The 16,617-nt window shown below is 38.1% G+C and overlaps 2 protein-coding genes across 2 annotated transcripts in view; one reads left to right on the top strand and one right to left on the bottom strand.

Moving 5' to 3' along the window:
- Nucleotides 1-466: 466 nt before the first annotated feature.
- On the bottom strand, nt 467-7,726 carry LOC106962415 (FAD-dependent oxidoreductase domain-containing protein 1-like). Its single transcript, XM_015056825.1, has 11 exons — nt 7,399-7,726; nt 6,610-6,830; nt 6,338-6,448; nt 6,021-6,139; nt 5,854-5,948; nt 4,387-4,488; nt 4,074-4,150; nt 3,026-3,186; nt 2,787-2,916; nt 2,608-2,712; nt 467-1,712 (listed from the first exon to the last, which is right to left on the bottom strand). The coding sequence occupies exons 1-11, from the start codon at nt 7,568-7,570 to the stop codon at nt 1,458-1,460; spliced, it is 1,548 nt and encodes a 515-aa protein (XP_014912311.1). The 5' UTR covers nt 7,571-7,726; the 3' UTR covers nt 467-1,457.
- Nucleotides 7,727-8,922: 1,196 nt separating this feature from the next.
- The window catches only part of LOC106962405 (F-BAR and double SH3 domains protein 2-like), a 46,325-nt gene continuing 38,630 nt past the window's right edge, over nt 8,923-16,617 (top strand). Inside the window, exons 1-3 of the mRNA XM_015056812.1 lie at nt 8,923-9,158; nt 12,532-12,629; nt 16,261-16,306. Coding sequence (XP_014912298.1) covers nt 9,138-9,158; nt 12,532-12,629; nt 16,261-16,306 — 165 coding nt within the window. The 5' untranslated portion in view covers nt 8,923-9,137. The remainder of the gene's footprint in view (nt 9,159-12,531; nt 12,630-16,260; nt 16,307-16,617) is intronic.

Raw genomic sequence — 16,617 nt, 5'->3', positions numbered from 1 at the left:
AGAGGTATTGGTGTGTTGGTAATCCCTCACCACCTGCTGCAGGCCAGGAGGCTCTCTTTTCTAGATGAAAGTTGATGAGCAGGTGGTAAAAGAAGAGAGCTACCTTTAGCTTTCTGAGGAGGTGAAGCCTCCGTTTGGCCTCTTGATGAAGTATTGGTCAAAATGTTGGGCAAAGGAATTTAAAGGTTCTCACTCTCTCTACCTACCAACATTTCTTAAAGATCACAATAATATCCTTGGTTTCTTTATATACTCAATTTTGTCTCATGCACATCATTCTTCCAGTTGTCTCACTGTTTAAAGCAATAATTTTTTTGTAAAGCAATAATTTTTTTGTGTTAATTTGCTCATACTTTTTTTTTTTATCTACAATGGCTGTAATACACTGTCGTAGTTTTGACTGCACTGCAACCTGTCTGTGTGTTGACTGTGTTGCGTTGAGTTGTCTAATAAACTCTAAACAGGATTTTAGCAAGTGTCAAAAAATATTTAGTTTTTTCCCAGTACCTTTTATTTCACCAGGAGAAAAATAAACTTATCAAGATTAAAAATATAATTTACAAAGGTGTCCTGGGCTAGGCAACAGTAGAAGAAGATAAAAAAATAAGACCTTTTCAACTTTTGTACATCTAGATACAACATTTGAATCTAGTAAAACAAATCACTTTAAACATGTACAGCCAGACGTTTCCGTCTCCTTGGTCTTCAAGAGTCTTAAAATTAGCTGTAAAATAAACGCAATGTCAGCTAGGACGAACGCTTACAGTGATTAAATGGCTAAATGGCACCATCTGGTGCAAAGTTTCTGAAGAGCACTTTAGGTCAATAGTGCAAAACAATATTTATAACGTTAATCCTCACAATATTAATAAAGTAACATTTTATGGAGACTTTTTCTAACTGACCTGTAATTATTAACTTCAACATCTTAACTTACTAACCATCACCATTTCTTTGAGCGTTACACTTTGGCATAATTTAAGGAAAACTGACACTCTTGAATATTTATCTGTGTTGAACGATGGACTTCTACAGTTTGGAAATGTCCTTACAACTCTTCCCAGAGTGACGGGAGGCAACAGTTGTATTGCTGAAGTCTTTGTTGCTAATTTTCCTTCTTGGTGTTATGGCGCAGTTCCTTTCTGCTGCTTTCACTTTTACAGATTTTAGCAAAAAAAAAAAGTTCAGTTTTCGACATATAAGTTTTTAAATGACAATAATATTTGCTGTTCCTTTTACACGAGATAGTAAAATTTTTGGTGCAACTGGCACTTTTGCACATCCCTGCAGTGTTTGTTGGTTTGTCAATCGTGATTCATATCCACTGAAAAAATTAAGAAAAAGGCATGTAAATATAAAAAAACTATGTGTTCCCTATATTTCCAAAGCTGTAGCATCTTCCTTACAGGATACTAAATAAAAAAATAAGACTCGACTTTCCCTAATTTGAGCCCTTTCTACACAATATTCTGCTCCAGCATGGGCTCCTGTGTCAGAATGCGTCGGAAGCTTAATCCGCTCAGGTCCAGCGTTTTGAACTCTCCGTCCAGGATGAGCTCTGCCACGGCGCGGCCCACCGCCGGCGACTGCTGCAGGCCGTGGCCGCTGAAGCCAGTGGCAAAGTACATGTTGTTGATTAGAGGGTGAATGCCGATGATGCCGTTCTGGTCGAACGTGTTGTAGTCATAGAAACCGGCCCAGGCGCTGGTCACCTGGCAGGAATAAAGGGCAACAAGTTGGACCATGAGAGGCTGTCTTTATGTTAAAAAGTCCAAGAAAACTGTTTTTAGCTTCTTAGAGAACAAGCTGTTTCAGGGCCACTGTCACTTTAAATCCAAATAAGCTGCTGCTGGCCACGCCCCTGGAATCAATGTTTGCACTCACACATGAAAATGGCTGCAAACAGATACACAGTTTTACAACTGTGCATCTTAGAAAAGCCTTAGTAGAGCCTCCTGCACAACCAACAAGAATGCAGCAAGTGGTTTCTGAATGATAAGTCAACAACTAAACACTTGTCTTTTCCAGAAGCCATTGTAGAGCACATACAGCGGTAAAACCAGCTGACCAAACGGGCTGGAACTCAACTTGGGATGCTAGATAACAGAGCTGGGCTCAGCTGGGGTTGCTAGGTAACAGAGCTGGGCTCGCAAACCAACTTAAAGTAAATTCTAAGATTCTAATTGGCTGCATGTGGCCTTGTGTTCTGGTTGTCTCGTAGTTGAAACTTGAAGTAGCTGTAATGACGAGAAAGTACAAAAAAAATAAATAAATAATATTTTATGTAATTTAGGTGTGTATTGATATTTATGCATACAACTCTTGGAGAAACTATCAAACTCCAGCAGAAATATGTTTTGTGTAATGTTTTTATCACGGTTTGTGAAACTGAAATTAAAGCCAGAGGCAATTTTTTAAACTTGACAAAAAATAATGTGCTTTTCATAATTTAAGATCAAAAATACATTTAAACATGCATTAATATGTCCTGATTCAGGAAACAGCAATAAATACCTGCATGTCATCAGCATAGCTGTTTCACCTGATGCAACAACATTATGTCTAGATTAAAAAAAGTATGAAACCTAAAATTGAGCCTTGAGGTACCTTCAGTTTCTCAAAAGCTGGAACTCGATTGGCCAATTTGGGCCAAACCTTGTCTTCAAAAAACTGATGGTCCACTTCCAGATTACTGGTGTCCGGCTCCTCCGCCTGAGAGGGAAACAATGAGGTAACCCCTCAGTTACAATTCAGACTGAAAGACGCTGCTCAGAGATGAAACTGACCTCCTCGGGCGACACTCCACAGATGTAGTTTCCTCCCAAACCTTCCCTTCGGAAATAAACTCCAGAATAGTCAATTAAGAAGGGAGAGTCGAGTCCTGGGCCATCAGGACAATGAACCACATACACATACCTGGAAAACAACAAAAACACCTATCCTCTTAACATTCTAAGATATAATTAAATACTCCTTTAGAAACAAAAAGGAAATCCTTAAAAAGCTGCTGAGGTTGGAGACCGACCTCTTCCGAGGTTCCACAGGGACTGAAAATCCAGCGAGGGAGTCTTTGGGGCCGAGGCCGATTCCCACCATCTTTGCCAGTTTCCCAGAAAACGCTCCGGCTGCGTTCACAACAAGGGCACATTCCACCGGCTGGTACTCCAGGCTGTTCAGCATCTGCACCTGCGAGACACAAACCGACTGATGTAGTGACCTGCACTGTTGTGTTTATTAGCCTGAAATACAAGAGGTCAGGGGAAACCTTCGCACAGCAGGTCACACTGCAAAACACAGAATCTTACGAGGTTTTTGTGGTCTATTTTCTACTGCAAATATAAATAAGACAAAACACAGGAACTTTTCACTGAGATATATAAACTTATTTTAAGTCAGCAATTCCTTAATATTGATGAAAAGAACCAGTTCCACTAGCAGGTTATTTCACTTATAAAAAAAAGATTTTGTTTTTTCCATATTGTGAATAAAATAATCTGCTAGTGGAACTGGTACTTTGTCATCAGTATTAAGGAATTATTGACATAATACAAGCTACTAAATCTTGCTGAAATGTTACTTGTAAGTTAGTTGTCTATTTCAAAGTGTTGCAAGATTTTGAACTTGGTAAGATTTTTTATTTTTGCAGTGTTCAACACAGCTGGGATCACTTTGACAGAGAAATGAGGCCCTGACGAATAGTTTACATCAATTACTGCCTCCATGCGGCATGGCACAGAGATCATGCTGTGGTTCTGTGGAGGTGTTCAGGAAGTCCAGGTTCCTTTCAGAACGTTCGCTTTGGACTTCCAGTAGCATGAAGTCTGAGCTTCTCTCTAGGATTCTTATTCACAATTAAAATGTAATGCTTGTGGATGGTTTTCTACCACACTTTTTTCTTCCACCTGACTTTTCTTTAAGGATGTTTTCACACCCTTGAATCATTGACCCTCAGTGTCATCTGCAAACATTATACTCCAAGAAGAGTCTTCAGTGAGTCTTTTGAACCAAATTACATAGAACATCTTACTGTTTCCTATCAGTCACTCTCAGTAAGTTCTGGATGTTCCACTTACTTTGACAGATTTTATTGTCTTCATGTCTATTTGTTCCCCATTTTTTGTCATCAGAACTTGTTTCACGTGTCTAAAATCTGTGGATGAGAATAAGATTAATAGATTAACAGACAATAAAAAAACAAAGATTTAACATATTACATGTAACGTGTTCTCTTCTCATTTCAGGTTTTAAGTTGTTATGTTTGTATTAATCGAAAGGAATACACCAGCTTGTTATCATGTTAATACTACAGGGTATAATGGGAGGACGAAACGAGGCGTTCACACAAATCAACCTAAAATGTGACCAACATCTGAAGGTATGACCCACCTGCGACTTCCCCGAAGCACTGAATGACCCCCATGGACATGGCCTTCCTCCTGAAGGCGTTCAGGAGAGACCAGGGGTCGAACCAGCCCTCGTTCTCCAGCCCTGCATAGCACCAAACCCCCAGAGTGAAGTTAAACCAGCTGCAGAACCAAGTTAAATACGGTTTTATCAACAGCCAAGGCATCAAAATTAGCTTGTTTCCAGTTAGCAATCCAAAAACTTGGAATTATCCCAAACTAATAAATCATTCTGGGTGACATTTAAAAAAAACAAAAACAAAAAAATCCCCACTAACTGGCATTTAAAGGATTGTTACACAAATGGCTTAGCAATGTACGTCTGCTTGGTCAATACTTTGTGGAACCACAGTTAAAGCTGCAAGTCTTTCTGGGGTTTGTCTCTACCAGCTTTGCATGTCTGGAGACTAACATTTTTCTTCATGCTTTGCAAAAATAAATCACCTTCAGTCAGGTTGGATGATTTATTTTGCAGGAACAATAGGTTGCATAAATTAGTTACAAAAACATAAATATCTTTACATTAAAAACACTGTTGCTACGATTAGGAAAAAAAGAAGAATCTGGTAAAAAATTAGCAGTTAAGCATGTTAACACCTCCCCAGTTAACTCTATACTTCAAATTTATGTGTCAGTAATGCTTCCAAAATGGGGAAACTCACTTCCATGAGAAATGTTACACACTGCATTTAGTTACAGCACTACACAAATGTAGCGGGCAGGTGTGAACAAACCAGTAAAGTAAACAAGGCAGCTTCACAGACTCAGCAAGGCCTGTCTTAGACAAAGACTTCAGAGCAGCTCACAGGATCTGTTAGTCTTTTCTGTGGTCTTCCTCTTTTCCTCCCTAGCAGCTCCGGATTCTGTCCAATTCTTCATTGTCAAGTGTCAATCTAGCTGTCATTGCTCCAAACTGCACATCGCTGCAAGTCTTGTGAACTTTTTTTCTCTCTTGCAACTAACCTTAAGTCATCATCATCATGTCTGTTAGAGGTAGGGTTGCTTTGGATCCTTGGTGCATGCACTCATCCAGTTTTGGTGCTTTTACAATACTCTCTTTAGAGATCACAATATCATCTGCAAACATCATGATCCACAGGGATTCTAGCCAATCCTCATCTGCCAACTTCTCCACTACTCCACAGAAGAAAGGACTCATAATCTTCTTGAGGTGAGACCTTGAGGAGGTAACTTCTGTTACGTTAGATTCTTATTTGTTTTCCTTTCTAGTTTAGCTTTAAGTGATAACGTTTTGTTTGTTTGATCGGCCTCCAGCAACTCGGCCACAAATGCAAAACACCACGGCAAACTGTTTAGTCAGTTTGCCGTGGCAAACTAACTAAACATTGTGTCATGAATTAGCTCAGGCTATGGTGCTCTTTATTCATATAGGGCCTGAATAATGCAGAGCACATTGCTAAATTAGATGCAATAAATCATGTACTGTTACCATATGAAGCCAGTGCCACGCCCTCTGTATTTATCCACGGAAATTTCTCCTTCACTTGTTGCGGAGAGAAGAGGGAAACTTTAGCTCCTGCACACCTGGAATCACACGACAAGATGATTAGCAAGGCAAACCGTCTGAAATCCAGAGCGCATCTCGCCGTCAGGCACCTCTGGGTGTTGTAGTTCTGCTCCATGATGTGAGCCACCTCCTCGCTGGCTAAGAACAGGTATCCCGACTGGTTGAACTGCAGATCCACAGGATCTTCATTCACAACGCTGAGATGTTCCTGATGGGAAACAGAGGAAATTATTCGATCCAGACTTAAGATAAAACAAAAGATGACTGCTACTTTTATTTGTAGCTCTCACCTTCTTATGCACAACCTTTCTAACCACTTTTTTCTTTATACCTTACCATTCCAAAATATTTCCATAAAACTTGCTTCAGTACTGGGTGATTGAAATGCTTATAAACTTTGACCTACGTTGATGTTCCTCATGAAGTCTGCAGACTCCAGGGAGAGGTGGATGTTCTCCAGCAGGGAGAACTGCTGGCGGATTCCTCCCGCAGACAGAACCGTGGAGGCCTGGGAATACTGGACACAGTCAAGAGGGTTAAAAAGTGGTTTTACGTACATTTGTTTTCTGTGTAAAAGTTTAAGAACTGATTTCCCCCTACTGTTTAGAGCCGAGGATCTCTTTGATTGTATCTTATTTTAAAGATGTTTAGAAATCCTCCAAAAAACGGAGTCCTTACTGTTGGGTCCCTCTCTACAACGAGGACTCGCATCTTTTTGGAGAACTTCTCTTTCTGCTTCAGCCAGTAGGCGATGGACCAGCCCATCACACCGCCGCCAACGATCACGATGTCCGCCGTCTCCGGAGGGAGATTGGGGTTGATCTCGAAGGGCATCCAGTTGCTGCTCGGCAGACCGTCTGCCGCCTTCTTCTTCATCGCTGCCATCTGGGCTTTCAGCTCTAAACAAAAAGTGTGATCCATAGATGTTTCTGAAGGTCTTTCAGTGTTTTTCACAAATTTTCTATCTTGTCAACAACCAGTGTTTTTTGGTTTGCTTGAATGACTCTTTTGGGTAAAAAAAATTAATAACAATAAATAATAATAATAGATCTCCTAAACTCTACAAATAGCAGGAAATGCAAAGACATAAAATCAACATGGACTTTTAAAGAAGTTGATTTTTGCTTTATTTTCACCGTTTCTTCTTATGCAAACCATTATTTAGAAACAGAACCTTTGCTGTCAGCTTGTCTAGTTTTGTCAACCTTGAATATTGAATAAAAAGATATTAAAAAGAATACAAATTGGAGATTAACAGGAAAACAATTCTTAATGTATTTATTGTAACTATATATGCCGAATAATTGGCGAGGTTTAAAATGTTCAGGAAACGTGTCTACTTGTGATATAAACTCTGCGAGGAGCTTTATATACTGAGTTTATTTAAGATATGACTGTATGTTAAATGGGATCTGGCTCACTCCTGTTTAACTACCACTTCTGTCCCAGGTCCTTCAGGGTTCCCACCTTTAAGGAAGTCGTTCCGTAAGGCTCCACCGGTGCTCAGCTTCTGGCAGAAAGTCAGACCTCCACATCGGTCTGGCTGCCATTGTGTCACCGCAGTGCAGTTGAGCGCTCCACGGGTGAAACATCCACGAAGAGTCCGCACATTTCTGTGCAGCCGTCTCCACGCACACATCCTGGCTCTGAAATCAGTTAGTTATTCAGCTCCAACGCTACTAAGGTGGAAACCGGACCGAGATGTCAAGGCAAACGAAAGATCATATTTCATCTAAAACGGATGAAAATATGCAAAGTCTATAATCTGACAGCGAGGTCAAGAGAAAGTTAAGTGAAATGAACCGAAAACATTCACATCCGGTTTTACATGTCTCCCGTTCAAAATAAAAGTAAAGACGTAAGCTTAGGGAAACGAGACAGACACAACGTTACTCTAAATTCTACAAAACTAGTTTACAATACTATAAGAAATTAGACACTATGCACTGTTAAATGCATCGTAGAAGTATTTATAAAAACTATCTGTCGCATTTATTTTATATCTTTTGAATTTTGTTCACAGTTACCAGCTGGATTGATCATTTTACCAAAACTTTTGTGATTTTGCTTAATGTATAAAATTATACGAAACATGGTTGCAACTATGAATAAATATATATTGCAAGATGTATAATTTATAGGTTTGTTGTTGTTTGCTACTTGGTGGCTAACTGGAATGAGTTTGTTTTTATGTCTTTTACATTAGTGATGGAAAAATAGAGCGGGGATGGATTTTATTTTGAAAATGTAGCAGGAAATGACAAATATGTAAATGGTAACTTGAGTTTACTGAGATGGGAGGCAGTGGCTTTCACGTCACTTAAATGAACCAATAGTAAAGAGGATCGGCCCACTAATTTATATATCCGTGTTCTTTTTAATATTTTTGCATTATTTTAGATTTGAAGATATTTGAATGCAGTGTAAAGCGTTTGGGGTTCCTCTGTACTTGATAAAGCTCTGTACAAGCACAAGCCATTTACCATTTAATATTTTACAGCGGATGACTACCTAATGTATATTTCTTGTAAACAGATAAATAAAGCAATAGATAGCTTTCTAATCTATTATATTCTACTCTAAATTAAAGTTATAAAGAACTTGAAAACCAGTGGTGTTTTTATAATTTTTAAAATAAAAATATTTGGAATAAAAAAGAATGCAATAAAGAATTATGGTAACAAATAAAGAAATATAATTACTATAAATTTATCCAAATACCAGTGATAGCATTCAAAGGCTAGTCAACAATTACAGTTTTTATATTAATTAACGGTTCAACGATATAATATGCGCAGCAACCCTTATTTATTCATGTAACTAATGTTCCGTAAAATGTAAAATTATTAAGTAGTAATATTATCCTTATATTATGTCTATGATTAAAACAGTCAAACCTAACTTTACTCTGAAAAATCCTTGCGGAAGTAGAGTTTTATAATACAGCGGACCTTGGCGTTTATTTTGTGGCGTCAACCGGAAGTGGATAGTGAACTGTGCGGTTTTTGACGCACTGTTTTCTGTTCCCCGGGGCCACAGTGTTTTCAACAGGACTCAACTTCGGTGCTCACTGGTCCCGCTATGGTTGCTTGACCCGGGCTGAAACTCCATCCGTCCGCTTCCATCTTGCCCCGAAAACCATTCGTACGAACTTTTCTGGATAAACTTTTGGACTTGTTGGATCAGTTTTATGTCCAGAACTAAGGATGCAGCCCCCACCGAGAAAGGTGAGATTTCTTTTTTTTTTTTCCTCCTTTTTTTCCGCGGCTGTAGCCTCCTAAGCTAGCGTTACTTCGACGTAGTGGTGCATATTTAATGGTTGGAAATGTACGCTTTGTTGCTGCTCGCCTGGTTCACACGATGGACTTCCACTTTTGAACATCATAGAACACATACACTGTTGGTTTCCACATCAAAATCTCTGCGGTTGTTTGTTTAAGTCAGTTAAAAGGAAGAAAACTTATTAAAAACACTTGATGCGCTGCAGTTTTCCCTTGTTTTTTTTAGCGCTCATCAAACGTGCTTCGCTCGCTCTGAAACTGAAAAACGGTTCTTCAACTATTTCCTTTCAGCTGTATCCGAATTAGAAACTGTTTCTGACTTATAATAACTGAGATCCTCTGTTACTTTGAACTGTAATATTTAGCATAACCTGTAATATATTAAATTTATAAACTTTTTGGGATATTTCTGTTATTTTCTATAGGATGTAGGGGTTATAAGCTATTTAAAGTCTTAAATACCCTCCAGGAAGCATTGCAGTGCATGTTTTATCATTAAGATAAGCCTTAAAAACACAAATCCCTGCAGACATCAGTCTCTGTGCAAGTATGTGGACATAGTATCATATTTCAATAACAGCACAGACCATTTTTGTCCCAGTCCTCTTAGTAAATATGTTTCAGTTTACTGAAGGCTCATAAATCTACACTTATTTAAAGCAATCCTGACAGTATTTTTTTATATTTGGACATGTGCTTTAACATCTGATGACCAAAAAGTTGTTAAAAACGTCTCAAACAGACATATTGACAGAGTATACCTGGTTATACTTCTACATGTAATTGAATTGCACTTTTAGCTGTAGCAATAGCCAGTGTGCAGCTTTACATGGGGAACATTTGCCAAATTGTTTATATTTACTAGAGAGTCAATTGATTTGTGCAACACTGCTCACCTTTTATGTGCAAATTCTATCTGGGGTTTTTCTTTCAGCCGTTGCTGCAAATATATAAGTGAATAATTAACTTCAGAGCAGCTGTTGATAACACTTCTAATCACACCTTCTCTGAGTTCTCTGTAATATTTGTGTCACTTCCAGTCAGACAGATGCACTCTATCCTGATCAGTTAGTACTTCTTCACTTTATTACTTTCTGTAATTGTTGAATTATTAACCACTAGATTTGTATCAATGTTAAATTAACACAGATAATAACTCAGATGCACCGACATGACAATTTGGGCTGATGTCAATACTGCCATTATGACGAATATCCAATATTTATCAATATTACATATATATATATGTCTTCCTAAACTTTCCAAAGCAAAAAAAGCAATCACACTGCTTACGTTGCTTTTTTTCTTTTGTGCATATTTTGAAGTATTGCACTAGAAGAGGTTGATAGAAAATGCAAATTTTGAAAAAAAAAAAAAATTTCGCAAAAGAAAAAAAAGTTTGTGTGCTTGTTTGAGCTGGTTTCTGGCTTTTCTGAAAAAGACGTGGTGCACTAAAGGGGAGATGGTAACACATTTGATAAATGATAAACTCGGCGCCCTCCTAAAACACAAATGGCAAAAAAAAAAAAAAATAGAAATAAACATTGGTTGTTTATAACAGTCCAGTTTCACTTATTGGACCAATACTAATAATATTTAAACAATAAACAATAAGACAAAACCCAATACTAATATTAACATTGTCCAGTAACAGTGTTAATGCAGATATATTTTATATCCCTACTTTAAACTGTCCAACAATGTTCATGATGTTTATTAAAAGGCAAAATACCTCAGATTATTTTGTTACTGATGATTTTTACTAGCTCAAGCTAGCTTCCAACATTACTGGAACATAGCTTCTGCTCCGTTCCAGTAAAAGTAGCTTTATTTGAAGCCCAGCTGAATGCAGGTTTCATGGTGTGATGGTCAATCATTTTTTTCTCCTGTGTATTAAAATGCATCAAAACAAATTTTTTAAAACGATAAGCCACTTCATCTTCTTTAATATGCTTCTTTCAGTTTGAGATTGTATAAAAAAGTTCAGCGCAATATATGAGCTATAGATGAGTGTGATTATGTTGTTTCCACGTTTTGTGATTCGAAGCTTCCTCTGTGAAAGAACCTGTAGCTCAGGTTATTACAGTTTTCTCTGTTTTGGTCATTTTCACTCGTAGAACATTAGAGCCCCCTCAGAGCAAATATGTGCACCCAAGTCCCTTTTATGTGAAATACCATCAACCAACAGACGGTAGCAGATGAGGCTGCAGTCAGTCTGACTCCAGTTAAAACCTTTTGTTTTAATGTCTTTATCCACTTTGCAACACAAGAGAAATTTCTTGTCAGTTTGATCTTGCAGCTCTAGAACAGAGAAAAGTTATAAAAATCATTTCTCTCCTAATTTTAAAATTCGTAGCTTAATAATTTTTGATAAGTTGAAAGGATTTTTGCCTAGGTGAGCTACACAGGAAGTGACATCATCATTCTGCTGTAATGAAGCAGGTCTGCCTACTGTATTGTTTTCATGTGGTTCTTCTGTTTGCTTCTAGACTAGCTATGTTAAACAGGTGAGACCAGAATTATTCATACTGCTGACTAGGGATGAAACGATAAATCAGCTCAATCATGGTTAATCAAGTATTGAAATAATTGTCAACTAATTTAGCGAACGATGAATCGTTAAATAGATCATCCAGACTCAAGAAAGGCCATTTTGCACAAATATTAAGAAATACTGTACAAAATCCATACATTTTACATTGAAGATAAAAAAACAACCTTTTTTGGATTTAAATATGTTTTATCCAGAACTCCTAAAGTAACTAATAGATTTAGCTTCACCTGGTCCAAATTCTGCCAAAACAACTGATTTGTTGGTTTATTTGCTTTGTTAATATATTACTAATATTGTATAAAATGAGTATTTTGAACAAACATGTTGTGAAACAGTTCTTAATGTGTGATAAAATCACGCAGTTGAGGTAAGATTTGTCCGCCTAATTGCAGGTTAAAGTTAATTGAGTTAAGTGGAAGGTGACGGATTAGTGATGCATTTCAAATTTTTTATAAAATGTTAGTAATATTCTTGACACTGATTCATCTTTTGAGAGAGGCTGGTCTCATTTCTCAGCATAAAAATAACTTCTCGGTTGAATAAAAATAACTTTAGATGTAAGTCTGTTGGGTGTATGAAGGATTTTGACCTTAACTTTACGGCTACCTCTCGTTTAATTCAATCTGCCTCAGTTTGCTCTTAAATCAAAGCGTTTTTAGCGTTTTATCTTCTGGAGTGTAATAGAAACCTGTCATGAAACACAGCCGTCAGCAGGTCTGTTAGCCACTTCATATCACAGCTGGTTTGGTTTGTTTTCCCTGCCAGGTAAGGCTCACCCAGGAGCTGAAGCACACTCAAGCCGAGCAGATGAGCCAGTTACAGATAAAACACCAGACAGAATGTGACCTGCTGGAAGACCTAAGGTAAGCACTCCGGTTCACACTAAGGTTTGGATAATTAAATTACAATTCGTAAACGGATTTATCTTTGTCTTTAATAGAAATTTGTTTGAGCATCTGAAGCATTTAAGTTGAACAAAACAACAAAATGAGTAAATCTGTAAGGAACCAAGAATTTTTTAGACCTTTAAAGTGAGGTTTGGTATCGGCTGATGCGATCTGATACAGAAGAACAGCACTGAGTTGACTTAAAATGTTTTGTTTTTTCAAATAGACATAGCTTTACTAAATTAAAGTTTATTTGATAATTCTGCACCAGTACAGCTCACCTAAATACACCTGAATCTTCACAAGTTTGGTCAAACATGTGAAACAACACAACTTGAATCTGTTAAGTCAGTGCAGTTAGGAGAATAACAATGTCAAATAAATAATAAAGAATCTGACAAAAAAACAAACTGCAGCAAACCTTTGTTCTAAAAGTTCAGGAAGTGCAATTAGGAATCCTAAATAGAATTTAAAATAAATGTTTTTTTTATTATTATTATTTTTTATGCTCAGAGCACAAAGAATAGAATTAGACTGAACAGATCTGCCCTTATGGATTGGAAACACTGTCACCGATACCTGATCTAGAATTGTATTCAATATCAGGACGAATACAGTATCAGATCGGAGCATTTCCACTTTAAAGTATCTAACAGGGTTTCATCTGAAACTTTCAATGTGATGAAATGTGAAAACTCAGTAGAGATCAACTGTTTGTGCCTGAAATGAGATCAGGCTTGATGATGTCAGGTCCTGTAAACCCACGCAGGAAGCTTCAGCTGCGTTCACGTAGAGCCCTTTTCAGGCTGAAAAAGCCAAAGGGTTGCGGTGATGTTTTGTGCTAAACTGCCGATCTCTGGCTCCCCGCTTCCTGTCTGTGGTGGGTGCTGGCACTCTGGCCCTCTGAGCAGCTGGAAGTTCAGGTCACAGAGAGCTGCCAGATGTTCCCGCCGCCCCAAATCATTCGCCGCTGGAGGTTCTGTAGCTTCACTCCATCAGAAACGACGTTCCTCTCTCTGCTGAAGTGATTCAGCAAACCGGAAGCTGCTTGTGGTTGTCAGCAAAAGCTCTGCATGGGAAAATGGCAGGAAGCGATGGAGGAGGGGAGAGAGAGGGAGCGATGGAAACGCGGCGGAGAGGAAGAGGCGGAAGATCCCAGGAAGTACGGCAGATTGTTTAGAGTCAGGGTGGAGCAGGCGGCCGAGTCTCGACATGTTTAATGACTTAATGATGATTTTGCTGCGGGAGTTTTTCCCAGGGCACTGACCTTGCTTCTTTTCTTAGACATTTTCACAAGCCTTGCTCGAGATGTCATTATCCTGTTTATATCTGCGTTATAAACAAACCAGAAAAGGTTTTAAAGCCACCAGGTTCCTCGGCGCATCGTCTGATCTGTTTTTAATGTTCGTGAAACCTGCTGGAACGTGTTAATTTCACAAAAACAAACCGGAACGAGTCAAATCTGAGGCTGCGGATTCAGTGGAAATGTTTTACAGTTTGACCAATTAACCGTCTGACGATAAAATGTGGTGACTGTGGAAGGAAATTAAAGTAGCAAAAACACTGTTGAACTGTTAGAATTTGAGCTCTGGAAATATCTGCAAGCAAACAGAAAATCAGATTTTCTGAAAAAATACTGGTATAATATTGAATTATATTTGAAATCTGTCCTTTCACAACTCTGTTTTGGTCCTGTTTCATGATCATTTTAAGTTGTGGACAGAAACCACAAATAAATGTGCATTTTGGCTGCGGTAGAGTAAATATTTCCGACTCCACAATATACATGTAGTACAGCAGAGTAAGGCTTTGTTTCTATTGAGCGGTGCTTCACACAGGAAGGTTTCTTGCACCGTTTTTACAATGGAAACAGACAAAATGACGCAGCGACCCGTTACCTACCGTGGAAACGAGGCATTCATTTTTTGTTGGTTTAAGATACCAACCTTAAAACCGTCATCACTTTGCAAATATTCAACAGCAGAACCTGATGTCTGCATGTTAGAGGTCTTAAACAGATCAATGATTAGCTGAACATATTGGCCCACATATGTTGTAATTTTCCTATTAACCTAAAAGTTGTTGTTTGTGATACGTAAAAACTCATAAATAGTTCAAAAATTGTAGATCTTTGTTACATATTACGCCTGCGGAGGTCTCCATCTTTTCACCCGTACAATGCATTCTGGGCCGATGATGCGGGAAGGTTACAGTGGACTAGAGTTTATACACAAAACTCAAGAAGTCAAGGAAGTCAACAAAACATCTGGATTGAGGCAAATTGCCTCAAAGTTTTCATGTGCCATTATACACCAGATATCTGCTGAAACAAACAAACATGGTCGGCTTGTGATGTACTGAAGCTAACACCATTAGCAGGAGCTAACACCATTAGCAGGAGCTAACAACATTAGCAGGAGCTAGTGATGGGTAGATGAGGCGTCATGTATCGTTTCAACCCATAGCAAAACTTTGTCGATTCTGTCTCGATACTGTGTCACTGAATACTCACATCTGCTGGACATTAAAAAATCCTACAGGCAATGTAGTGATTTGATGACCTAGTCCATACAATAAGATTTAAGTCTTTATATTTTATTTAATATTATGTATTGTATTATGTCATATCTTCAGTTAAATTTAAAATATTAAAATAGATTTGATATACAGTCAATAAAAAATGTGAACATGTACCATAAAGTGAAAATCTAACTAAGTGGACGCTAATAAATGACAGTAAAGCATATTTAAGTCTTCTTAACAACCGTTCTAATATATTTGAGAAAATGTTTTGATCCTGATTATTACCACGAACAGCTTGAGCTGCAAACTGCAGCTCTTTGCAGAGAACACTTTCATCTTCATCTCCTCTTGTTAATTCTACATTTCCTTCTACTTGAACTCACTCTGATTTAAGTGAAATTGGCTGAACATTACTCTTTGCATAAAAATTACTGTTCTGGCTGAAAGGGGCTAGTTTTGTAGAACCTAATAAACCCCATCTACCCAGGATGCATTGCAGTGTAAACAACACCGTGATGTCTGTGTGACAGTATTTTATTTAAGATTATAAACCTAATCAGATTACAATATTTCGACTGTGTTGGTTTTACATCCGATAGAAATATTTCTCATAGTTTGTGTTGTAACTAATTGTGAATCCTCTTAAATACATAAAATTTATTGTAACATTAACTGTCCCTTTGCACAGCTGGCTAAAATAAACTCCTCCTTTTGTGAGGCCATAACTACATCTGCTTTTATCCCACAGAGTATTTTTACATTCTTCACTTCAAAGTCCATTTTATGCACTGAAAGTTTCTGATAAGAGTTTACACTGTGGCTCCAACGTGTTGGAGTTTATTATCTCAGGCAGCCATTGGGTTATAACAATGACCTAAATATTATATGTGATGTTAAACTTGTTTTGTTGCACCTCAAGTGCAAAAAAAATAAATACAGTTTTCTTCGCCAAGCTGCATAGAATCTATAAATTTAAGGTACCAAAGTCACATTTAAGTGAGCAGCAGTAGCTCTCTGTTTGATGTGGTGTCGGATGCTTAAATTGTTCTGGATCCTCACTGCAGTTTCTCTTTCATGCCTGCAGGACCTTCAGTCAGAAGAGGGCAGCGGTAGAGCGGGACTACGCCCAGGTAAATGAAAACGTCCGCTTTGTTGTCCTTTTAGCCCCACTGCCGACGCTCGTTAACGCCACCGCTGGAGCGCCTTGTCATTTGGGACGCTAAAAATAAATGGTTCTTTACGCCCTCGAAAGACACCATCTGACAGCTGGGCTGAGGATGTGGCATTTAAAAAAACTTTTTTGATTCACTTGTGGCCAGATAAGCCATGAAAGTCGACAAGCCTCAGAAAAAACATCCCAGCTTCCACTGCTGGTCCAGTATCTGACTTCTGACTTCCTCCTCACTGTCGTGTTGATTTTTTATTTTTTTTTATGTTTGTT

The sequence above is a fragment of the Poecilia latipinna genome, unplaced genomic scaffold (assembly GCF_001443285.1).
Source record: "Poecilia latipinna isolate Pla-1442-1.1 unplaced genomic scaffold, P_latipinna-1.0 Scaffold1410, whole genome shotgun sequence".
NCBI lineage: Eukaryota > Metazoa > Chordata > Actinopteri > Cyprinodontiformes > Poeciliidae > Poecilia > Poecilia latipinna.
Note: the sequence above shows the minus strand (reverse complement) of the source record. Positions and strands in the feature narration are given on the sequence as shown.